This window comes from Pelodiscus sinensis, chromosome 24 (genome assembly GCF_049634645.1).
Source record: "Pelodiscus sinensis isolate JC-2024 chromosome 24, ASM4963464v1, whole genome shotgun sequence".
Taxonomy (NCBI): domain Eukaryota; kingdom Metazoa; phylum Chordata; order Testudines; family Trionychidae; genus Pelodiscus; species Pelodiscus sinensis.
This window is the reverse complement of record NC_134734.1, coordinates 9,767,422-9,792,444: the sequence shown is the minus strand read 5'-3', so window position 1 is coordinate 9,792,444 and position 25,023 is coordinate 9,767,422. Positions and strand designations below refer to the sequence as shown.

Sequence of the window (25,023 nt, the reverse complement as noted above, 5' to 3'; positions counted from 1 at the left end):
AGTGCTTTTGCAGAAAAGCATCTGTGCCAATCTAGATGCTCTTTTCCGCAAATGCTTCTAACGGAAAACTTTTCCGTTAAAAGCATTTGCGGAAAATCATTCCAGTCTAGACATAGCCCACATGTTCGAGGAAGAGTCACATTCTCTAATAACCATGGGATGAGTACTGCTCCCTCCTACAACTTCCCCCTAGATTGCTCATGATTTGGAAGGGAGCAGATCAGTGGCCGGTGTATGGGGCCTGTGCTGTGCCACACAGCTCACTGTGCCAGGTATACCCCTAACCTCCCCAACAACTTTGCTAACACAAATGTAAAGGGCTATAATTCCAGCACTCTTTCCTACAGCCCCACCACAGCTGCCCAGCACCCCACCCAGGACTTACCTCACTCTCTGATTTCCCAGTACAGGTTCTCCTCGCTACCTGATGCCTTTCCCCATAGTCCTGCCACCACACTGTCCTGTACTGCGTTCTCCCCTCCCCCCCCCATCATCACACCACCTGGACACTCCCATCCTGTCCTCTCACCAGCCCTGCTGGGTGATCTCTGAATCCTATGGTCAGAGTGGGGGGCAGGTGCTGTCTCCCAATGCTGCACCAGCCACACTGGTGAACTCAGCAGTTCCCGTACGCTAGGCACACTGCCAATGGGAGCTGCAGGGAAAGGGCTTGCAGGCACAAACAGAGCCCCCTGACCTTGATGGACCAGATAGGAGTTGGGGGTGAAGCCACTTCCAGGAAGTGGCCAGCAGGTTGCTCTGGCTCTCTGCCTGCAGACCCCATCCCCACAGTTTCCATGGGCTGTGGCAGAGCAAAGGTGTAGATATCGGGTGCCTAGGGGCTGCAGGCTGCTCCTCCAAGCAGAGCCCCATAGGCACAAGACTCAGTTTCTAGACTAGGGGTCACCAACCAGTCAATCAGGATCTATCAGAAGATCTTGGAGCCTCTGACAGGTGATCCTGACTGGTTTGGCTGGAAGGTTCTCAAGTGCCTGCATGTCAGTTGCCCTTCCCCCACTGCTCCTGCCTAAAGCCTCAGAGCTGTCCCCTGGGAGCCTTCTGCATGTAGTGTGGGGTGGGGAAGACAAGAAGCAGGGAGGTGCTGATGTTGCTCTGTCCCCTTCCCTTGTATCCCAACTTCACAGAGGAGGGTGGGGCCTCATCAAAGGGGCGGGCTGGGGGTATTTGTGTTAGAGGCAGATCCTAGACTGACAAATTCAAAAAGTGATCTGCTTAAAAAGGTTGGAGACCACTGTTCTAGATCAATAACAAAACAGCAGGGTGCTGGTCACCCGAGCACACACCCCCAGCACCCAGTTGGAGTGGGAGGCCCCCCGCTGTCCCTTTCTCCTCCCGGGCGGGGGCCAGCTATGCTGCCTCTGCCCACACAGGCGCATGCCCTGGGCTCGGCCGAAATCCCACTCCTGCCACCAGCGGGCGGGGCCAGCCTCATTCTGATGCACGGCCAAGCGGCAGAGCCTGGTCTCGCTGGGAAATGAGAGAGGGCGGGGCCATCTGACGTAAGGGCAAGGGCGAGGCCGGATCCCGTTCTCACGCGCGCACAGAGGGCGGGATAAGCTGACACGAGAGGAGCGGCCGGGTCGCCGCAGGCGCGCGCCCCGGAAGCGGAAGTGTACGGCTGGGGCCGGTGCCCGAGCGCGGAGCGAAGATGCCGGCGCTGCTGGAGCGGCCTAAGCTTTCCTCGGCCATGGCGCGCGCCCTCCACCGCCACGTCATGGTGGAGCGCGAGCGCAAGCGGCAGGGTGAGCCTCGTTCGCGTGCTCCGCGTCACGCGCCCCTGCCCTCCTCGTGTCTCACGTCACCTGTCCAATGACCCCTCTCCGTCTGGCCACACCCCTCAGCGGCTCTAGCCCCGCCTCCACCTGTTGTCCCCACCTCACCGTGGCCCTTCCCCCTGGAAACCCCCCACCCCCTGGAACACTCCACGTCCCCCCTCCCGCCGCATCCCTCCACCACACCACCCTGGGGTTCCCCCACCGACCCCAGGCCTCCCCATATTCTCCTCCCCCACTGCACCCCCTGGGTCCCTCCATATCCCCCTCCCTCCACCCCATCACACACACACTCCCTGGCTCCCCCATATTCCCCTCCCTCCACTGCACTGTCCCTTGGTCCCCCTGCCCGCACTGCTCCTTCCATCACACTGCCTCTTGGGAACCTCCCCAAGCCTCTGTCCTACTGCTCCTCAAGGACACCCCCTCGCACTCTCCTGTGCTGGAGGAGGGCACAGTGCCTTATAGGGTGTGGCCAAGAACCTCTCCTGGCTTCCTGAGTCCCCAGTGCTAGCCCCATCTCTCCGGAGGCGGATTTCAAGGGGCCCAATACCAGGGGTGGAGGGTGACCCTCAGACACCCCCTCCTTTTGTTCCCTGTTTCTTAGACATCCCCTGAAAAACAGGCCTGAGCCCCCTCTCCCCTGCTCTTCCTTTCTCCCTCCGTCCTCACATCAGGGGCACCTCACAGATCAGAGCCCTAGAGGTCAGGGTCACCAGCCACTTCCTGCTGCTCTGCTCTAGCCTCCCCTATAGCTGGGCCCCAGTCTCCCCAACAGCTAGGGTGACACCTCCACACTGCAGCCCTTGGCAGAGGAAAGGGGGGACTAAGGATGAGAGCGTGGGAGAGGGTGGCACTGCGGGACCAACCCAGCAGCACCCCAGCTGCTCTGCCCCCGGCTTCCCCAAGTCAGCCGCTGCTGAAACTGACCAGCGGCTGACTTGGGGAGGCCACGGGCAGAGCAGCTCCAATTGTCCGGCTGGCCAGAGCACTTCCAGGTTCCGGTTGGTGCCAGACTATCAGGAGTGCCGGACCACTGGATGCCGGACAATTGGAGTTTTACTGTACATTGTTAAAGGTGTGGATGAGCTTGTCATTAGTGTTCCCTGTAAGCTGGGTGCTTGGGCAGCCACTCAGGAAAGATTTGAATGCCACCCAGTTTTAGAAGAGTGCTCATAGCCTTAAGCTGATTCTGCTGAATCGGGCCCTGCACCCGAGAGGGCTCTACACCCGGAAGTCGGCTGCTCCCCCTTGCCTGCGCACGCTGCCAGCTGCTGCTGCCATGCGCGTGTGTTTGCACGTGGACGGAGTGACACCCGGGCGTGATGTGACGTCGTCACGGCCCGGGATTTTTAAAACTGAAAAGTGCAGGTGGCTCGGACTCGGAGTCTGGCCCCGCATTGTAGAAGGCAGAAGGTAAGGTGGGGGAGGGGGGAGAGGCGCAGTCAGCTCTCAGCCACCTGCAGCCCGGGGAGCGGTGACTCACCCTGAGCACATGGAGCCGGGGTGCAAAGCAGCGTTGTGGGGCGCAGTCAAAGCAGGTGGGGTCGCGCTTCCCCCACGGGGCCCCAAGCAGCTTGCAGAGGCAGGCCTGGCCCAGCCCGGCCCCTGGCTGCCGTCTCTTACCTGAGGGGCTCCAGCACCAGGCTCTGCAGGCTGAGGCCACGTGCGGAACCGGCCGCTAGCACGGCCACCACCTGTGGCAGCTTGAGCAGTGGCAGCATGCTCCAGCGTCCGGTTGGCCAGGCCAGCGCCAGCTGCGCCTCCTTCGCGCGTGCTGCCCGATCCGGCGCAGCCCATCTCTTCCGCTGGCAGCCGCGGGGCCAGCCCTAGCTTGGTTGGGTGGGGAGGTGGATTGTGCAAAAACGGGAGCGCTGAGGGGTGGGGGACACTGGCGGTGGGGAGCCTTGGTTCCCAGCCTGACGGATGTGATGGGGGGGGCAGAGGCATAGCGAAGGGGGTGCAGGGAGGGGCAGTTGCCCCAGGGCGCCACGCTAGGGGGGCGCCGGGCTGGGGTGAGAGCAAGCGCACGCTGTGCAGGCTCACCTGCCATGGGCGGCAAGTTATATGGCCGTCCCCCCAGCCCCGAGCCATCCCTGCTGTGCGCAGCATTCAGTCGGCTTCGCCTTGCCTGCGCACACTATGCAGCATTTCCAGGTGACCGGGGAGACGCCTGGGCGTGACGTGATGTCACGTCATGGCCCAGGACTTTAAAAGTGTTTGGTGCTGCGTGGTGCTGGCCTACCTTCCAGTTCGGAGTCCGGGGACTTTTGGGGTCTGAGCACAGACTCCGGCCCCCAAGTGGAAGGCAGAAGGTACGGCAGGGCAGGGGGAGAGGAAGACGTCTTGTGCGGAGGTGGAGGGGAGAGGGAAGATACAAATTCCAGGGGGCCAAGTGCAGACAATGAGGAAAAGGGCAGGAGGGGAGGTGTCAGTGTGAGGAGGGACAGGGTGATGCTGGGAGAGGAGAGGAGAGGGGAGGGGAAGGGCATTAGGGTCTGGAGGGGGGGAGGGGGAGGTGCTGGGAGAAGGCTTGAAAGGAGGGGTGGCCATGAGAAAGGTGGGGATGGAGCAAGCCATGTGTGAGGGCACAGGGGCATGAGGGGAATGGGGCAGAGAGTGGTGAGGGGGCGGGCATCAGGAAAAAAGGGGGCAGGGGCAGTGAGGGAAGAGGATTCCTGCTGATCTTATCCTAAGGCTTTCAGTTATCCAAGGGATTGTAGGTTGCAGGCATCCACTGCTGTCTCCTATTCTGTAAAGTATACCCCTTTTGTGTATGGGACCTTTCTATCTTTTTTCTGAGATAGATAGGTGGGTTCGTTGCAGTTGCTTGTTGTCGTGTAACTTAAACTTTCAAATACATGGTTTGGCCCTAAACCTTCTCTGGCCTGATTTGTGATTCTCAGACCAGCTGTGATAGATGGGTAACACCAGGTTGAATTTGGCTTCTGTTGGGGGATAGGTTTTGATTAATTGCTTAGGCTCCACAGCAATTGCTTACCTAAGTCGTCTTTTTTTGTGTTTTGGGTTTTTTTGCTCAACAAAAAAATCCTGGGGGGCCCCGCACTTCCTAAAGTTGGCCCTGCTCATAGCTAGGTTTATGTTTCCACGAGTGGTACCCATTGGTACATGGTTTGGTGCACATAGCAAAATGTATTCTTTCATTCATGTGCAGAAGTCCATGCATGGATGGAAAAGATTAATGGAAACATTACTTGTCGTGTGTGATTTTTGTGAAACACGAGCACTTAATACAGAATAGGTGCCCAAGGGCTGTGTTTATAAGCCTGAACCTCCAAAGTTAGGTGTTCCCCCTCCCCCCAGCTTGCTCTTCAGATGGGGCCTTTGATGCAAAGTTTTACTAGAGTTTTGGGGGTTCACCATATTTACTTTTTAATGTAACTGAGGCAGAAGTTTGCAGTCTATAGTCCATCAACCCCTTTGGGGGGCGGGCACAGCCCAGGTCTGTAATTTCCAAAGGGTTCCATGCTGGCATTAGAAATTTTTGAGGGGTCCACCAATGGAAAAGTGTGGCAAACCCACTGTTTGAAGGGATTAGGAGAAGCTGAGGCTTGTCTTTTAACTCAGGGTTCTTTAAAACCTGGTGAGGATTTAAGGCAAGAAAGCAAAGCTGTCCTTAACATGTTGTCCGCCCAGCAGCCCCACTGGTAGTTAGTTTCTCCAACTGGCTCTCAAAACTAATTACATTCCTCCTCATGCCCTCCAACTCCTACAGAGTCAGTGCTGCAGGGTTCCTTCCCACCCGCAACATTGGCCCCAATATGTTCACAGCCAGGTCTTCCCCACAAACACCTGGTTTGTTCTTGTGGCTGAGATGAAGGCCAGCCCTCAGTTTCACAGTCCCTCACTGATGCTGAGGTTCCAGTCCCTGGATCTCTTTTCTAGGGGACAGATGGGCTGTCCTCAGCTTGCACTATTTCCATATTTCTAGCCTATTTTTTTGGGGGGGGAGGTTGTCCTGACCCTAGCTGTGTATCTGCAGAGGAGGAGGAAGTGGATAAGATGATGGAACAGAAGATGAGGGAAGAGCAGGAACGGCGCCGCAAGAAGGAGATGGAGGAGCGCATGTCTCTAGAGGAGACCAAAGAACAAGTGAGTGTGGTGGCGTGGGTCTCCTATCCTCCAGCTCCATGGGGTGGGGGGTTATGAGCCAGGCTAGGGATTGAGGGGTCTGGGGCTCCCCCTAGATCACAGCCCACTTCCTCCAGTGCCTGGTCTCTGGGCCCTGTTCTCAGGGAGAGGCTGCCTCCTCCCAGAATCCCAGTGCTGGGTGTCTGGGCCCTGTCCCCTCATCTCACACTGACCCTCTTCTCCTCCCCTCCCTCGCCCCCCCACAGATCAGTAAGCTGGGGGAAAGGCTGCAGGCCCTACAGGAGGAGAAGCATCAGCTTTTCCTACAGCTGAAGAAGGTGCTGCATGAAGAGGAGAAGCGCCGGCGCAAGGAGCAGAGGTGAGGGGGGAGGATGTGTGGGGCAGGGTCCTGTCCTGGTTCAGGTGTGTGGGAGAGGGTATTGTTCTGGCGGAAGGCGTAGAGGGTTTCTGTCTTGCTATAGGGAGGCATCAGAGATGACTTGGTGGGAGGGTGGAAAGCTACAATTCTCTTAAGATGGGGAACTCCCTGATGAAGTGACTTTGTGAGCTGCAGAATGCAGTGTTGCGTTGCTGCTAGATTTGATGGGACTGACTGGGGAACAGTGGAAAAGGCAGGGGAGCCATGCCAGCCTCTCTTCTCTCTTGCCCTGTAGCGATTTGACGACTCTGACAGCTGCAGCCTACCAGCAGGGCATGGCCGTGCACGCCGGGGCCCACATCCTCAACATGCAGGGTACGGGCCTGGGGGACAATAGGGAGGGCATGGGGAAGGATGCGGAGAGTATGGGGGTAAAAGGCAGTTGGGAGGGGTGGGGAAGGATGGGGAAGTCTGGGGGAGGACCATTGCAGGTGGGGTTACCTGGGGTAGGCAAAGGCTGGCAGCAGCGCCTGGAGAGGGGGACCATGCCCAGGAACACCCCACCATTCACCCCAGTCTCTCTTCAGGAAGCCCCGGAGGGCACAGCCGGGCTGGAACGCTGATCTCAGCCGACAGGACAAAGCAGATCTTTGCACCCCCTGTGATCACAGTGAGTGTTAAGGTGGGTGGGTCACATCCCCTCTGGGGTCACTGCAGAGCTGCTGACCTCTCCCCCTTGTGTCCAGCAGACGCGGCACTTCACCACCCAGCCGGCCTTCGCACCCGGCACCCCGGAGCATGGGCAGTACCAGAGCGGGCAGGCTGGGCACAGCCCCTATGCTGTGGGGCAGGGCCAGCACTTTGCCCCAGGCCAAGCCGTGCCTGTCAGCTATGCCAGCAGCCAGCCCATCCGTGGTGAGTCAAAGCCTGGAGTGGGGACCAGCTTAATTGGAGTGGTTCCAGGGCACAGGGAGCTGGGGGGACGAAGGGAGGTGGTGGCACTGGGTTGGGACAGAGCTCTAACCCTCACTTTCTGCCCCACAGGCCCCTCAGCCTTCCCTGCCATGCAGTACCTGTCACAGCAGCCGCCAGGCTACGCACTGCATGGGCACTTCCCTCCTGCTCAGCCAGGTGAGACCCCCTCATAACTCCTCCCTGTCTGACTCTCCCCCCCACCCCACCTGGCTAGATGAGACCCTCTTATGCCCTACCTGATTACCTAGGACAGACCCCCTGATGCCTTCTCCCATCCCAGCTGGGCAAACCCTCATAGAACATTAGAACTGGAAGGGACCTCAACAGTTCAAGTCCAGTCCCCTGCCCTCATGGCAGAACCAAGCACCATCTAGATCAGGGTTACTCAACATGCGGCCCACAGCCTGTGGTACGGTTTGGATTTACGCGGGGCTCAACACACAGCCCATGGGTGGTAGCCAAAAAAAAAGTAGTCAATATCTTCTGTTGATATGTATTTTAGCAGTTAAATTCCTGGACTGTCATTGCTCATTAAAAGTGCTGTCATATGGGTGGAAATTGGGTAAATACTGTATTTTATTAATATCAGCAAAACTGACTTAAGAGGCCGGTATATTGTGTAGTCTTGCCTTAACCTTTGTATTCATGCCCGTCAATGTGAAAGAAGCTATTTGCATGTATATGCAACCACACTTAAGTTGCAACCCTCAGCATGTGCTGAGAGTATTGTGGCTCCTGGGCTTCCAAAATTGAGTAGCCATGATCGAGATTAGCCCTGATAGATGTCTGTTCAACCTGCTCTTAAATATCTCCTGTGATGGAGATTCCAGAACCTCCCTAGACAATTTATTCCAGTGTTTAATCACCCTGACAAGAAGCTTTTCCTAATGTCTAGCCTAAACCTCCCTTGCTGCACTTTAAGCCCTTTGCTTCTTGTCGTATCCTCAGAGGCCAAAGAGAACAACTTTTCTCCCTCGTCCTTGTAACACTTTTCAGTACTGTTATGTCTTCTCTTTTCCAAACTAAACAAGCCCACTTATTTCAGTCTTGCCTCATAGGTCATGTTTTCTAGATCTTTAACCCTCTTCTCTAGACCATCTCACATTTCTCAACATTTTTCTTGAAATGTGCCCAGAATTGGACACAATTACTCCAGTTGAGGCCTAATCAGTGCAGAGTAGAGCAGAAGAATTACTTCTCATGTCTTGCTCACAACATGCCTGTTAATACATCCCAGAATGTTTCTTTTTTTGCAACAGTTCACCCATATTTAGCTTGCCGTCCACCGTGACCCCTTTCTGCAGTATCCTTGCTAGAGGGTCATTTCTCATTTTGTATTTGTGCAACTGATTATTTCTTCCTAAGTGGAGTATTTTGCATTTGTCCTGGTAACTTTATTTACCTCAGCCTGTTTCTCCAGATCACTTTGAATTCTGACCCTATCCTTCAAAGCACTTGCAACCCTTCCCAACTTGGTATCATCTGCAAACTTATTAAGCGTATTCTCTATGCCATCATCTAAATCACTGATGAAGATATTGAACAGAACCAGACCCAAAACTGACCCCGAGGAACCCCACTTGTTATACCTTCCAGCATGACTGTGATCCCTTCTGACACCTTTTCCCTGTTCACCCTGTGTTCACCCCCTCCACCCTAGTCCCTTCCCTATCCCAGCTGGGTGAGACCCATTTGTCTGCTAAGTCTGGCATGTGACTAAACCCTGCCCCAAACTCCCTTCTGGTGCCCAGCCCCCCAACACTGAGCCATGAGCCCCCCTTCCTTTCTTTGTCAGGTTTCATCCCCTCCAGCACAACCATCCCTCTACAGAAGCAGCTGGAACATGCCAACCAGCAGTCAGGTTTCACCGACTCGGTGAGTCCTCTGGGGCTTGTCCTCACTTAGGGTGTTCCAGTTTCCATCTAGCCCCAGCACAATGACTGGCTGGTTTCAGTGGGGGTGGGGATGGGTCCTGTCCCCTCTAGTGGGTGCCAACTCCCATCCAGCCCCCGGGCAGGGACTGGTTGGATCATGGGGTCTGGCCTCTAGTGCTCTGCTTCTGTCTTCGCAGTCGACCCTGCGCCCAATGCACCCCCAGGCCATGCACCCTAACCAGACCCTGCTGCCCACCCCTCAGATCCCCGTCCAGATGCAACCGGCCGCCAAGGTGAGTGACACCCCCCTCCTCCCCCTCCCGGCCCGGTTCTGCAGGCTGAGTGAGCCTTGCTCTTCCCAGCCCAGCAGCCCCACAAGATTAGTGGGGGGTTGGTTGCCTTCTCTCAGCCCCTTTGGGGCATCAGTGGGGAGGGACAAAGACTGCCTCCCCTCCCCCCCCCCACAATTAACACTCTCTCTCTCTCTCTCTCTCTCACAGTCTGGATTCCCTGCCAGTGGCCAGCCTGCCTCACGTCACCCCTTTATCCAGCATACCCAGAGCCAGCGCTTTTACCACAAGTGAGCCCCTGCTCTGGGGAAGGGGTGCAGACACTGGCCCCCAATAAACAGGGAGGTTCCATTGACAGAATGTGGTCTTTGAGCTTTGGGAGGGTACTGCTGTATGACCTAGTGACTGGGAGACTCCTCTCCTTGGCTTTTCTACTGCCAGGTCTCCATCTGTTTCCCACCTGGACACCCCCCCTCCCACGTGTCCCTTCCTGCCTGGGCACATAACTTCTCCCCCTGTTGGGGCCTGGCCCTACCTCCTCTCTGTACCATCCTACCCTAGCATTTCCCATCTATCCTAGCCTGGCCCAGCACACAACTCCATCTCCTGGCTGTTCCTGACCTACCATGCATCATCCTGTTCTGGCCTATGCCTCTGCCTCCGCCTCCTGACTGTGTCATGGAGGTGGTTCCAGGCATAATACCCTGATGGGTGCCTAGCCACTTCATCTGTTATATCCTGCCCTAGCTCATAATTCCACCCTGTGGTTGTGCTGGCCCTGCTGCCATCTGTCACTCCCTACCCCAGCATTTCATTCAGGACTGGGCAAGATGCAGACTAGAGGCCCAGTCCAGTCCATCTAACACTGATGCAGCCTGTGGATTGCATCTGGTTGCTTTCTATTTATATCCTGTTGCCTGTGCACTGAATTTCCAGGTGGCTCAGGCAGCAGGATCCTCTTTAAATGAATCTCAGCTCCCAGTTGCAGTACTACTTGGCAGGGGCTGGTGCCCTAAACCTTTTAAATAGCCTCAGCAACTCTGGACAGCAGCCAGGAAATGCAGTAGTGGTAGGCCTGGGACCTATGAGCCCTTTGCTGTGTTTAATTCAAAGCCTCCCTCCCCAACTCCCACCCCTTCTACTTCAGGCCTTACCCCTTTTAAGGGTGGCCTCAGCTCATGACCACAGCAAAATTCCTTAAGTTGTCCTGCTGTGAAAATTATTGCCCACCCTGGCTGTACTTGGCCTGCATCAAATCTGTCCCATCTTGCCTCAGCACATAACTACAGCTCCTTGTAGTGCTTAGCCCCACCTCCCATGTGTCTTACTATGCCCTGACACAACCACCTGCTGGCTGCCCCCACAAATAACTTCACCCCTGGGTGTGCTTGGCCTTACCTCCCTCCCATCTTGCCACAGCACATAACTTTGTAGCTGGAGGGTACCTGATCCCACTTCCACACAATTCCACCACGGGGTGATCCTGGCTGCACCTCCTGCATGTTACATCTTATCCTAGCACATAACTCTACCCCGGGTGTGCTTGGCCATATCTCCCATCACATCCTGCTCTGGCACATAACTTCCCCCTAGGTGGGCATGGCCCCACCTCCCATCTGTCACATCCTGCCCTGGTAAATAACTCTGCCCATTGAGTACTCCTGGCCTCAACTATCTGTCCTGCTCTGGCACAATAGCCCTTGAGTACACATGACCCCTCAGCACCCTGGCAGGTTATTCTACCCCTGGAGGGCCTGGTGTTGCTACAATCCCCCTCCCCCTGCCACTCCACACAAGGGGATTTCCAAGCGGAGATGGAGCCACCCATGGCTGTCCCCTCACTAGTTTCTCCAAGACTATCTCCCCCAAAGTCCCCATCCCTGCACAACAGGCTAGGTCAGACTCAGAAAATGGTGGGGGGGCCACACTTCTTGCTCCAGATGCCTTCTTTGCACCTCCCTCGTCCCCCATGTAAAGCCTGTCTGGCTCAGGCAGCCCCCAGGATCTGTGGCAACCAGGAGGGCAGCAGAGCAGAAACCAGTGAGTGGAATTAGAGGCACCTCACACCCATGGGCTCTCTTGCAGTGGAGAGGGAGGATTCCCCTCTCCCATGGCAGGAACTCTGCAGCACAGGCCAAGTCCTACAATCCTCAGTGCCCCCAGAACTTCTAGAAGGTAAGGGGGATGGCTGGGCCAGAGTGCTGCACCTTTCTGAACCCCTGCTCCTAAAGCACTAAACATTACCCCCACTAATCGGGGATCTGCCCACAGGACTCTTCACCCCAGTCAGGTCCTTGAGCTTCCCCCAGCTCAACAAGCCTCCTTTCTTGGGCTTCCCACCTGCACCCTGGAGCTGGACACAGCAGGAGACATGCTTCGTATTAAACTTGTTTTATTGAGGCTGATTAACAAATGTGTTGGGGGCAGGCGCTGACCCCTTGACAGCAGGGCAGGAGGGGATGAACCTGGAGGAGGGAGGAGCTAGTGAGTGACCCAGGAACCCCCACTTTTGTCCCCACCCCAAGAGCTCCAGCAGGGAGGTGACCCCGGGGGCACTGGGTACACCCTGGGTCCAGCACAGCAGGGAGAACAGCTACACCCCTCAGCCAGGTGAGTCCCATCCTCCCCCTTGACAGGTAGACATGCCCTTTTATGTGGGGGAGGGGGCCCAAGAGTCCCAGAATTGGGGCATCACCCCTAGCAATGCTGCCCTTTAGCTGGGGGAGGGGCGCAACAGGAAGCAGACAGCTTGCAGTTGCCTCGACCAATGAGAAGGCAGCAGGATGGTTACTCACTAGCCTTTTTGACCTAGGAGAGGGTAAAGGGGTGGGAAGATTCTGTTTTCAGTCAGACCCAAGAGCTGCAGGGTTTGCAGGACCCCTGTTTGCAGGAGGATCCTGGATTGGTGTGGTTGGGGGACCTGAGATCCAAAGGGATTTTTTGGGGTTCTTGGAGATTCAATGGCTAAGTTTTGGGGACCCCACCCTCCACAGGGATTTGAGGAGATTCTCTCCCAAAAAAAAGCATCCCAAGGCAAGTTTCCCACCCCCTTCTGTCAATTTCTCTCCCCCCCGCCAAATAAGCCCTTCCCCGATGTAGTGTTCCAAGCACCCCGGGGGTCAGAGGGAAGGGGGAGCCAAAAAAAGCATCTAGCTTCAGACCCAACAAAGACAAAATTAAACAGGTTTTTCTTCCTTGGTTTTCATTCCTGGAGGGAGGGTTTTATGGGGGGAGGGGCTGAGATCAGGAGGGGGGGGGGGTGAGCCAAATGGAGCCAGTTTAGAAGGGTTGCAATTCTTTCTTTTGTAGTAAAAGTTGCCATTGCCACTGCCACTCTGGAAAAAGAAAGGAGCAATTATTGGAAGACTGCCTAATCCTACACCCCCGCTGCCTCCTGTGGGGGGGGGGGGGGCAAACTCCCACCCAACTCTGGCAGCTGGGCCCTGCTCAGATGTGGCTAGCACAGCCAACAAGAGGCCAGTGCCTCTGGATCTAAAAATCCAGCCTCCACTCCCTCCCCACTATGCCCTCCACAGCGCCATCCCACTAACCTGGGGATCCTTTATTTAGCCATGGCTTTAATGGCAACAGCAGCTTCCTCGGTCATTGCAGACAGCACGGTGATCTAAGGGGCAGAAGGGAAAAGATGATTCAGGGGCTGCACTGTTAAGATACTGTTCTCCCCCCATCACTGGCTCCATCCTGATCTGACAGCTCCCCTCACCCCCGAGTCTTTAAGAATGAGGTTGGCTTTAGAACAGCTAGATGGTTAGATCATGGGGCCAGGACTGCTGGGTTCTCTTCCCAGGTGGCAGGGTGACCCTGGGCAAATCACCAACCCCCACACCTCAGTTTCCACATGGGGGGGGGGGGATAGCCATACAGAGCTGCTGTGCAAGGTGCTCTGAGCTCTGTAAGTGGAAGCACTGCAGAAGACTCAGGGTTTATTTTAATAGGGTCATAGCCAGTGTTCCCCCAGCTTCACAGGTGATTAATCAGCCCCACCCAGTCAGAGGCCCAGGGCTCAGTGCATGTGAAGCTGTGCAGCTTAGAGGAAACACTGCTCATAATTCAGCCTGAGGCTACCTGGGTGTGCTGAGCCTGAGCATATCACAGAGCACTGTGTCCACTGTCTCAAGAATGTGTTAATTCCCTGCCTCTTTGATCCTTGGGGGGGGGGGGGGGGGGGGAACGCGAGGACAGGACATTTCAGGGATTCCCCTTATGCACCAACTAGGGATGCTACAAAGCATTTTAGGTAAACGTGTAACTACTGAAAATTTCAGAGGCTAGCTTTTAAGCCAGCTCCCAGCACATACCAACTCCCATGGAATTCATGCCCTCCTTACCCCCTCCCCACCACTGCTGCCTCTGAAACAGTGCAGGGGTGCTGCGTGTAACTGTTCATGTTAACAGATGAGCCCAGGCTCATCAATTAACCATGTACACACTTACACATCCCTAGCACCAGTATTGTCCACTGCAGCAGTACCACCTGGACGGAGTGGGTTCCATGCCATCGCCCCTGAGCTATGAAACTTATGTTACATGCGTTGCGCCCCCCCCCCCCCCACTTGCAGTGGATGCAGCTGGGAGCCCCTCATCATGATCCTAGCAGTAGGAATGGGGGGGCATCCCCCACCTTCAGAGCAGCTGCTGCCTCTTACCAGGATCTCTTCTCCGCAGTCATATTTCTGCTCTATCTCTTTGCCCAGCTCCCCTTCAGGCAGACGCAGGTCCTCCCGCACATCCCCGCTGTCCTGGAGGAGGGACAGGTACCCATCCTGGATCCCAATCAGCTGCAAGGCAAGAGGGGCCCATTAGCACCTGCAGGGAAAATGCCACCTCTGGGAAGGGATTCACCTGCTCCTGGCCCTGAGCTCACCCCCAAAGCAGGTGTCTGGAGCAGGGGCAAATTCAAAGGTATTTAGCAGCCCTAGGAGGCAAAGAAACTCAGTGTGAAACTGACATCTGCTCCTTACACCAGTGAAATCAAGGACACCCTAGAGCTTCATTGATTCAACTGGCTTACATTTGGGTTAGGCATAACATCTATTCAGACAGCAGCTTGGTTCCACTTAGTTTGAAAGGGTTTAAAGGGGCAGGGCGGCTTTTAGCACCATTTGAACAAGAGCTCACTTAAATCCAGACCTTCAATACAGCAAAGACCAGCCATCTCCTGCGGCATCAAGCAACTCTCAAAACCAGCTATGCTCTTGCATGATTCTAACCGACCTTGTCTCTGAGCACAATGCAGGCTTCAACTGGCCGCCTCCAGTCCCAACCAGCTCCAGTTCATGAGGCACCAAGCTTGCCCCGCAGTGAGGGAGCCCGCACAATGGAACGGAATCCTAGGGGCAGCGGGTGGAAGACAGCGGCCTAGTTGAGATTGCAGACTGGGCAATCTTGTGATTGAACAAGGGGAACACAGAGGTTCCATGGCTCTTCCACGCTCCCTAGGGTGCACACGATTTACCTTGGACAGGAACACAGATTATAAAGCAAGTGAGGGGCTCTGCAGTTATTCTAACACTCACCCAGAGCTGAACACTGCAGAGGATTGGCCACCAAGTGTCAATTTTAGCTGCTTGGCCACTGCCACAGCTGGGGCATGGCCTGGCAGGTATTTGGCAGTGGGTCCAGACAGGAGAGGATCTGGGCAGGGTTTGAGGCCAAGTGCCGGGGGTCAGCTGCAAGGCCAGTTCCTGAGCATTTCTCCTGCCCCTCCATTGGCCATGCAGACACTCTCCCCTTTACCTGGAAGTCATTTCTCTTGATGTTGGGCACATCCATGTTGTGGGTGGAAGGACAGATATCTTCGTATTTCTTCCCAGTGAAGATGTCTATGCCAACCAGGTGCACCTGGGGGAGAGGAGACAGGGTCACCCTGGGGGGGGGGGCCCTCAGGGTAGTGACTGCATCAGCTGCCCCCACAGGGAAGATACCCCCCCAGCTCACCAATGGAGAAGATCTGGACATACCCCCTTCACAACAGACATTGCAAGTGACCCATCATGCCAGGGCTGCACAGACTCCCTCCTCCGGGGCAACAAAAGAATCCCCATGGGCCAGGGAGAATGAGAGGGTAGCCCCAGCAGGAGGGGGAAGAGAGAGAAGAGGAGAATAAAGGCAGGAATTGTGGTGCACAAGAACTCCAGTGTCACATTTCAAAGATGGGGCTTGTGGGGGAAGGTTTGTCCCTGGGATCCTCTCTGAAGTCAAGGCCAGCCAAAAGGGAGCAGCTCCCAGAGTACAGGATCCTGAGAACAGCAGTTGCTGGACTCCCAGGGAGACCCACTGCCAGGAAGCAGTAGACAGGCGAAGCTAATCTTGCCACCCACACACACACACCCACCCCCACCCACCCACCCCCCCACCCCCACCCCCACACACGCAAGGGGGTAGCAGGCTGGAGTGGGGCAGAGCCCCATACCTTGGCATGGCCATGCTTGCCAGTCTTGGAGGTTGACATCTCCACGATCTTGCAGGGGCGGCCCTTGAGCACCACGAAGCCATTTTTGCGGAGGGCCGAGCACTGCATGGGGAAGGTGGCGGAGGCACCAGCATCTCCCGTCTCGAAGTCCAAATCATCGGCCATGGTGATCGGATGCTAGGGGAACTGCAGGAGGAGGCAGGATTAGAGTGGAGAGCATTTGCAGGACATTATGGAAGCACCATATGACCCCAGCTGAGATCCCTTCCCCCCGTGGTTACACCAGGGGTTACAGACAACATCCTTCAGTTTCTAGGCCCCTCACAATGTTGGATGCTACCCTGACCCACAGTCTATACTAGGCACGTGAAAGTGTAACCCTGTACACTGTTACAACGAGCCTGGGCTCATCGGTTAACCTTCACGGTTACACACAGATTCCCAGTATGGATAGGGAGCTGCTGCCACCCTCCTCCCCCCAACCCTCGCCCCCACTGCAATGATACAGAGGCAGCAGCGCAGGGGGAGGAGGCATGCAGGAAGTCCATGTGTAACTGTTGAAATTTTCAGAGAGTACACATTTACCTAAATACATTGTAACACCCCTAGTATAAATACACAGAGGATGGAACAAAGCGTGCAGCAGCAGCGAACCCAGCTTGGAGGCTTTAAATTGGCCCCTGATGCCTCCCCCAGACAAGCAACAAGCTATAACTCCCACACTAGACCCAGATGCACCCCTGCATTCCCTAAGCCAGGGCCTAGCTACAACTGCAGACTGGCTGCATAGGCCAGTTCCTCTACATGCTTCTGATTCTGTCCAACCTGGGAGCCACAAGAACAGATGGGGAAGGCACAGCCCTAATACAGGGAGAGTGGCCTGTCCACATAACTCTCTCTCAATCCCACCAGATGTAGGGCAAACCAGGCAGCTTCCCCATGAGGGTCCAGCTCTGGGAGAGAGGCCACAGTGTCTCAGGACAGGAGAGCCCCTTTCCCCCCCCAACCAAGGATGTAAATGCCAGGCCGATTGGAGGCAGGTGCTGCTGCATTCCCAAGTTTGAAGTCAGGCAGGACCCCAGGGATCCACCGCAATCCAGAGCCCACAGCACTAGTTCTTACATTTTCACGTGTGTGCCTGCCAGCTTCAGGCCAGAAGGAAGGCAATTTTGCTGGGGTCTCACCTGAGCTATTTATAGTCCTGATCTCAATGGGGGTCTGCAAGTCAGAAGTGAGGGTCACCTGCAGAGCTGGGGCTAGTGGGTCTGGAGTGAGAGGCACTAGCAGGAGGAGGGGTGGTGCAAGGCTGGCCTGGATGGGTGCTAATACACTGGAGCCCACAGCTATGCTGGAGTATGTATGTTAATGGTTAACCAGTAAGCCTCACCTGACCAGTTATGGTTAACTGGTAGGAGCTGAAGCAGCCCTTGCCCATCACAGGCAGGGGGCTGCTCCAGACCCACAACGCCCATCACAGGTAGGGGGGGCCTCCATAGATAGGGGGACTGGAGCAGGGTTCCCACCCCATTAATTGGTTAACCAATTAAACGGGATTCTACATCCCTAGCTTGGTTCCCAACTCTCCCACAGCAAGCGTAGTGACCATCCCATCTAGGGATGTTCAATATTGGTTACTTGAATAGTTGAATAACTTAATGAATTCTTATTGGTTAGTTGACTATTCTATAGTTCCTGGGGGTGGAGCTGGCAGCCAGTGTGTTCTGGCCTCACTCCTGAGGAGCCCCCTGCCACTCTGCACTGTTGTCACTGTATCAGAGGCAGCAGAATGAGATACCGGGGGGAGCTGACCCACAAGGGGAGACAGTTTAAAAACCAGCTCCCCTTATGGACCAACTGCCTGTCACCCTGTGCTGTTGCCTCTAATAAAGAGGTCCCAGGCCCAGCATGAGCTGGAACTGAACCAGGCTGCCTGCTTGCCTTGCACCTAATACACTTTAAATGCAGAGCTGCTGCAGGGGTAGGTCCTGGGCCCAGTGCAAATTGGGACTGAGGCAGGCTGCTGGCCAACCTGCTAAAAAATTTACTGGCAGGAGGAAGGGGGGCAGGGAAATGTGTAGAGTTTATAGCATTAACCTATAAGCTTCTGCTTATCGGTTAATCAACTACACTATTACATCCCTAATCACGTCCTGGCCAGCAGAACTGGTGTCCTTGCCCAGGAGCTGTGTCAGCCCTTTCCCAGTCCCCCCTCCTCCCCACCCAGAGAATCCTGTATCTTCCTAATGCAATGCTGGGGGACAGAGACAGGGCCTGAAAGTAGCACATGGCAGGCTGCCTGGGTTTCCCCAGCAGTCATTTCTGCCCAGGGGATTTCCCCTCCCCCAGAAAGCATCCCCAGGACTGTGCATGCAGAAGAAGCATTTAGCAAAGGAGGGGTAACATCCTGGACAGCCCCACCAACCCTCAGGATGGGAAATCCAATGCCCCCAAATATCAATCCCAGGCAGGTGAGGTGGCCAGGAGCAAGCCTGTGCCCCAGCATGTGGAGGGGGCGCAAGTGAAAGTCACTGGCCCAGAGGGGGGGACGGGGACACACAAAGTCCAGCTAGACAGCCCTCCCTCAGCAGGCCAAGCCCTGCTACCTAACTAGTAAGATTTGCCTAGACACCCTGAGTGAAGAACTCATGAGGTCAGACTTTGTTCTCAGAGCTGAGTGCCCAGGGAGCCAGGACTCCTGGCTTCTTTACCCAGCTCTGCCACTGGCTCATGTGACATCTGGGGCAATCACCTCCCAAGTACTCCACTGTGGAGCTAACAGCACCATCTGCCCCTCTGGCACTCACTCAGGAATGAAGTGTGAATTAGAAGACCCCAGGAGTCCTGGTTCCTCCATTGTAGGCAAGTCCCAGTACCTGTTCTCTAGCTCTCTTCAAAGCTCCTTCCCCTCCCCCTGTAATTTGAATTTCACAGATTCCCCTAAGACAGCAAGTCAGGGCACTGGCAGCAGGCCTGGATTGCCCCCCCAGCAGCGTGGAGGAGGGCACCAGATGACTCATCACTGACCTAGGTTCACCCACAGCAGAGCAAAGAGGCCAGGCCTGCTTACCAAGTGCCATGACATGCCAGAAATGGTGCCTGTGTGCTGTTAATACAGTGCCTTCGCATCCCTTCCACAAGGCAGATTAGAGACAAAGCAAATTCCCTGTGCTATGTGGTAGGGGACAACTTTCTTCCACTCCCTGAGAAGGGGAATTCCCCCACCAGCCTAGGGGAAAGCCTGAGACAGGCTAGAGCTGTTCTGCTGGGACCAGGCCCAACACCCCAGGCTTAACTATTTCTGAAGGCACCCAGAAAACTTCACAATTGCAGCAGAGTGAGACCAAGCTTTTATGTTTCAGGAGTGTGGGTTAGTGGTTGGGGGGAGGGGCAGTGGGAGCCAGGACTTCTGGCTCCTAATTCCCATCTCTGTCCCTGAAGCTGCCAAAAGTCTTCCCATCTGTACCAGTTACCACACTGAAAGCATGGGATGCTTTGTTGCCAGCCAAGTTCCAGCGGAAGAGCACACCCTACTGAGCACCTCCCTTCCAGACAGTCCCCCATCCAAGTGCTGACCTGGCCCATCCATTCCCAGAAGTATTCTGCCTCAGCTGCAAAATGTGGCAGAGGTCTTTGCTGCATTTTGCACGGGGCAAACCAGCATTCACTGAGTGCTGGGTAGAGGGGGGAAGCTTGTCCTGTGTGATCCAGAGGGAACGTTACTTGAGTTTGATGGCACTATTCTAGTCACTCTGCACCCCCATATCCTGGCCTGCTATACTGCCTTGCACCTGTCACACACTAGCCTGGCAAGTACTATTTAGGAACTCCTGACCCCACTCCCCTGAAACAGCAGCAATGCCTAGGAAATTGAGGCCAGAAATGGAAGCCTGAGCATTTCTCCCCAGCACTGAACACATCATGGCCTGTTTCCCCAACTGCATGGCTAGTCACCTTAATCCCACCACCCACTGGTAGTGGTGGCTCCGGCAGGGCAAAGCTGATAGAACACTGTTCAGGAGCCCCCAAGCAGGACACAGGGGAGAGAGAGACCAACTCCTTCCCCTCCCCAGGTTAATAACCAATTTAATTAGCAGAGGGCAGGCAAGCAAGCTGTGCAGGTCCAGCCATTTCCAACTAGCTTTCCCCACCATCGTTCTCTCCCCTCACAGTCAACTGATTAGCACAACTGCTTCCCATAGCTCACGCAGGGTGACAGCCGTACTGCTGAACACGTGCTTCAGTCTGCAGCTACGGGCCAATTCCAGCAGCAAAGAAATGGGGTGAAAAAGTTCCTGCCCCACATTTTTAGAGCATATGGGAAGGAACCAGGCTGGCTCAGTGACCCTGACAGCTCCCTCCCACACATGGCAACAGGGCCCTCCCTACCCCACGGCTCAGCCCCATGTGTCATTCAGCCACCAGCCCACTGCTGCACTGTGGCCACTGCAGCTATAATCCGCCCCAGCGGGACTTACATACACTCCCCAGATCCCTGCAGTCTCACACACCCTGGGGCACAGTGTATCCAATGCCACCATGCTAAGGAGAGCCCTCATTCATAACTCCATCCTCTTCCCTACACCCCACTCACTTTCCAGTACCCAAATCCTGCAAACTATTACAAGGGCTCCAAGGGAGGTCAACCCCAACCCTGTGCTTAAAAGTGCTGCACTGATCTCCCACTAGAAACCCTTCTAAACGATGGTATAGCCCCCTTGTACTCCAAACCACCTAGACACTATCCCAAAACCCTCCTGTACATTCCAAAGTGTTTCCCTGCTCTCCAACTCCAGATGCCTTTCTGCACCACCACCACCCATATTATAGCTCACCACATTTTCCCTTAAGGGGTTGGAGGACCATGGAAAGTTACCCCCATCCTCTCTACCCAGAGCATGGAGGGCAGTTGCAATGTTGGCCAAGCCACCCCTCCTGCCTAGTTATGCCTCCTCCAAGTCAGGCCCAGACACAAGCACTCAAACCTTCTGTCCCCCAATATCAGTGATGGGAAGGATCTCCAGGCCCATTCTGAGGGATGGGGGGGGGGGATATCTTCCTTCTGAGAGGGCAGTTAATGTTTCCATCATGTCTCTTCTCCACCTCATGGTCCTGAGTCATTCCCTTAACCCCAGTTCTTTCCTCCAGAGCTTTATCCAGATACCTCAGGCAGCCCTCACCAAGGGAACCTCTCCCAAACTCCATGGGAAGACCCCCAACAGGGATTGCCCCCACATCTTGACCCCTCAGTAAATGGCAGGTCAATCTTCACAGCTAGCCCCCCTCAACTCTCTCTCCTCCCACCCCATTTCCTAGGAGGATCTCACCACCCCCAGTTACCTTTATCCTATTTGGGAACTCCACTCAGATCACCTCCAATCCCCCTCCCCAGAAGGGGATTCTCCCCCCAAATCTTCTCCACTCTAGGACAGTGGTCTCTGACCTTTTTAAGCACGAAGATCACTTTCTGAATTTAAGTGCAATCCAAAGTGTGTCTCAAATATAAATACCCTTGCCCCCCCCCCTTCTCTGAGGCTCTGCCCCTGCTCACTCCATCCTCCCTCTTGCCCATCCTCACTCACTTTCATCAGGCTGGGGCAGAGGGTTGAGAGACAGGCTCTGGTCTTGGATTAAAGGCTGGATCTGGAGTGTGAGGGGGCTCTAAGCTACTCTTGGGGCAGGCAGTTGGGACTTAGGAGGAAGGTCTACGTGCATGCTCTGAGACAGCATTTGGATGCAGGGGTGATCAGGGCTTGGCATGCAGGATGGGGGTCATGACTAGGGTAGGAGTTCGGGATGTAGGCTCCAGCTGGGAACTGCTTACCTTAGGTGGCTCCTGGTTAGTAGTGCAGTGGGGCTAAGGCAGGCTCACCCCTGCCCTGGCCCTTGCCCACTCCCTAAAGCAGCCAGCAAGCTCCATCCCAAGTCCTATTGTGCCCCCTCCTTGCTTTGTGGAGAAAGGATACAGAGTGGGAGAGGGCACCTTGACATCAGCACCCCGCCTTTCCCCCCCAGCCCTGTATAGAAAACAGGAGGCTCCTCAAGGGGAAGGGGCCACTCCAAGGCAAAGGGCAGGAGAGGAGCAGCAGTGGGGGAGGGGCAGCTGAAGTGCCAGCACTTCATAGCCTCTTGGCCAAACCAATTAGGATCACCTGCCAGAGGCTCCAAGATCTACCAGTAGATCTGGATCTACTGGTTGGCAACCACTGCTCTAGGACAATCTCTAGTCCCATTTTATGGCTTCCCCTGGAGGAAATTAGACACTGAGAACCCACTCTAAGGAAACAACCCTCCCCCTTTGCCAGGCCATTCTCTGCCTCAACTCCTCTCTCATCAGCCCCACAAGGGGTCCCCTTAAATAATTCCCTGGAAGGGGATTCAAGGGTCTTTTCCCCCCCCACCTAACCAGGCCTCATTCCTCCCTCCAGAGACCTCCTTCCCCGTCCCTAATTCCTAGGGGAACGCCCACTAATTCTCAACCCCCTCTGCCCCTCACAAGAGGATCTACAGACATCCCTCCCCAAGGAAATCCCACTCACCCCCTTCTCATAGGAGGACTCAAGTCCTCCCGTCATAGCCTCAGAGTCTCCCAAATCCTGATTCCCACATCCCCAAATCAGCTCTTATTTACCCACCTGCCTGGTGCCCCAGGTTCATCTTATCAGACCACTGCTTCTCCTTCCCTCCCAATAAGGCTCATCTTCCTACGCACACACCCCACGAGACCCCTCCTCCCTCTAGTTCCCAGGGTAGCCCAAATTCCCCCATCCATACTTCCTTCTCTCCAGAAGGTAAGCAAACCCACCCAGAGCCCTCAGGCGACCACAATCCCCCCGTTCGCCCGCCCCCACCCCTAAGGGGACTCTAAGGCCCTTTAGCCTATTTACAACAGTCCCCTCTAGCCCTTAGGGGACCCCAGCCCCCTTAACCGCCCTAAACACTTCGGAGGAACCTCAAGCCCCCCCAACTTTCCCCAAAATCTCATAGGAGACCCTAAGCCCTGCCTCAGTCCGCCCCACCCTTCTGCCCCTAGAGAAGGCCCCTAACACCGCTAGCCCTATCACCCGCCCACAGGGCAGGGCCCCTATGCCAGCCTGCCCTGCGAGTCTGCCCTCCACGTTCCCGCCCCTGCCCTCGACCGGGCCTCTCCACGCGGTGTTGGGCCGGCGGGGGGGAGGGGAGGGGAGGGACGGCGCGGCTTGGCCTCGCTAGGTCGCGCGCGCGCGCGCCGCCTTCCCCGCCAACGGTCAAAGCCCCTCGCGCGAGGGAGGGAGACGCCCCCGCCTCACTCCAACCGGCGCCGCGCGCGCGTTCACTCACCCGACCGCGCGAGCTCAACCGCCGCCGCTCGCTGCTGCTGCTGCTGCTGCAACCCAGCCCACAGTGCGCACGCGCGCTTTGTGCCTGGCCCCACACACCCAAACGAGGCGGCCCCCCGCCTGACAGCGGCGCGAGGAGAGATGGGGGGGTGACGCCCACGCTACAATGCGCGTGCGCTAAAGGGAGCCGCGCCTGCGCCGTTCCGCCCAGTCTGCTCGGCGCATGCGCGTTAGGAGGAAGGGGGAGAACTTCACACGCCGGCCGAGTCGTCCACCCTGCACGCCATGCCGACAGCGCGCATGCGCACTGGAAAGTACCTCCGCTCGCGGCCGCCCGCAAGCCGTCGCAATGCGCATGCGTACGTCGCCTGGTTCCATCCAAGCGCGCTTGCAGGGTACATGCGCAGAACGGGAAATGATTGCCCCATCGCCGCGCCGCAAAAACGCATGCGCCCAGGAGTATCCCTCTCCCTCTCCAGTGTCTAGGGCTCGTGCTTCTCTCTTCTATCGCGCTGGGTGCCCCATGGAGCCTACGCGCCCGCTCCCCGCCCTTCACTGTGCACATGCGCATTGTCTACCCACCGCTCTCCGTCCTCACTGTGCGAGCGGGCGCGGGTACCATAGAGCGGGAGCCAGGAGGAGAGAGCATCCAAGAGCGGAAGGGGGAGGAGTGGTCATGGTTACCATAGCAACCATGACATCGTTCCCTCCGTCTTATAGCCGATGGGCATTTATGCAAATTAGTGAATGTTAAAGAGGTTCATTAAATAACACACACTACGCCCCAGCCCCTCCCCCCTCGGGATCACTTCTGCCCTCTCCCACCCCGAAGATTCCCCCTGTACTCATTAGCCCTCCTGCTACAGTCACCCCCATGAGGTCACCCCTGTCCCCAACGCTTCCCCCCTGCTCCCAGGTCCACTGACGGGGGCCGAACTGGGCAAAAATTACCCTGGGGCCCGGAGCAGCAGCGGCCAGAACCCTGGCCCCTTTGAATTGCTCCACGCGGCTCTGACGCCCGGAGGGGAGAGAGATGCACCGCAATCTGGGGGGTGCCAAGGGTGACTGCTCTCAACCCCGCCCCTTGGGGGCGCAGAGCCGTTGAGCCGGGCCTTGGTGGCAATAGGCCTCCCTGCCTTCCCCTACAGGATCACCCCTTCCCATCTCCAAGGGCTCTTCCCGGGATTATTCCCTCCCTAACCCCATCGGGTCCCCACTCCTCGCCCCACCCCTACATGGGAGCAGCCCTCCTCACATTGGGTCTCTGCTCCCCACCCTCCCCCCAGAGTCTCCCCCTACATCCACGGGGTTATCCTCAACCTGCCCACATGTACATCCCTCTCCTTGCACCCATACACGTTGCCCCCCCCCCGAGGGGGTCACACCTCCCCAAAGGCTACCCTCTGCACGGTCGCCTCCCTCCCTTGCCCCAGGGTCACCATGTTCCTTGCCCCCCACTAAGCCCATGCAAGATCACCCTGTCCCAGCCCCCCCCATCGCTTCCAGCAGGGGTCACCACCTGCCTGTCCCACACGGTAGGGCTGCGATTGGCTGGTGGTTGTATCTCTCAAGCATCGTCTTGAATTAAAGATCCTGGAGACACCCCAGGTCAATCCTGTAGGGTAGGGAACCCTGTGCACATGCGTGCGCACTGCCTCTGTCTTGCTGGACAGTGTCTAATGTGTGTGGGGGGGGCAGGTAGAGAGAAAATAGGGGTGGCGCTACTGCTTTCTGCTGAAGAAAATCTGTGTATGTGTGTAATGCCCCCTGCTGGTGCAAGTGTATTATGCACTGCCCCCTGCTGCTGTGTGTGTGTGCGTGTGCGCGCCAGCTCTGCATCCACACGACAACATAACCTCGTTTGCTAGCAA

General features: G+C 56.2%; 2 protein-coding genes across 7 annotated transcripts; one reads left to right on the top strand and one right to left on the bottom strand.

Annotated features, from left to right (window-relative positions):
* The first annotated feature begins 1,525 nt into the window (after positions 1-1,525).
* GPS2 (G protein pathway suppressor 2) lies at positions 1,526-12,298 on the top strand. 5 transcript variants are annotated; one of them, XM_075908428.1, is made up of 10 exons: positions 1,527-1,763; positions 5,767-5,906; positions 6,152-6,264; positions 6,560-6,639; positions 6,852-6,934; positions 7,011-7,179; positions 7,309-7,395; positions 9,035-9,114; positions 9,311-9,406; positions 9,614-12,298. In XM_075908428.1, exons 1-10 carry the CDS (start codon positions 1,670-1,672, stop codon positions 9,695-9,697), a joined length of 1,026 nt encoding a protein of 341 aa, XP_075764543.1. In that variant the 5' UTR covers positions 1,527-1,669; the 3' UTR covers positions 9,698-12,298. The 5 variants fall into 5 exon arrangements, with proteins under 5 accessions (XP_075764548.1, XP_075764543.1, XP_075764545.1 ...); XM_075908430.1 differs by having other exon boundaries at positions 1,529-1,763; positions 7,014-7,179; XM_075908431.1 differs by having other exon boundaries at positions 1,531-1,763; positions 5,797-5,906.
* On the bottom strand, positions 11,779-23,318 carry EIF5A (eukaryotic translation initiation factor 5A). 2 transcript variants are annotated; one of them, XM_006112127.4, is made up of 6 exons: positions 23,154-23,318; positions 15,837-16,022; positions 15,161-15,265; positions 14,071-14,202; positions 12,955-13,028; positions 11,779-12,738 (listed from the first exon to the last, which is right to left on the bottom strand). In XM_006112127.4, the coding sequence occupies exons 2-5, from the start codon at positions 15,999-16,001 to the stop codon at positions 12,966-12,968; spliced, it is 465 nt and encodes a 154-aa protein (XP_006112189.1). In that variant the 5' UTR covers positions 16,002-16,022; positions 23,154-23,318; the 3' UTR covers positions 11,779-12,738; positions 12,955-12,965. The 2 variants fall into 2 exon arrangements, with proteins under 2 accessions (XP_006112189.1, XP_006112190.1); XM_006112128.2 differs by having other exon boundaries at positions 11,779-11,868.
* Positions 23,319-25,023: the final 1,705 nt, after the last annotated feature.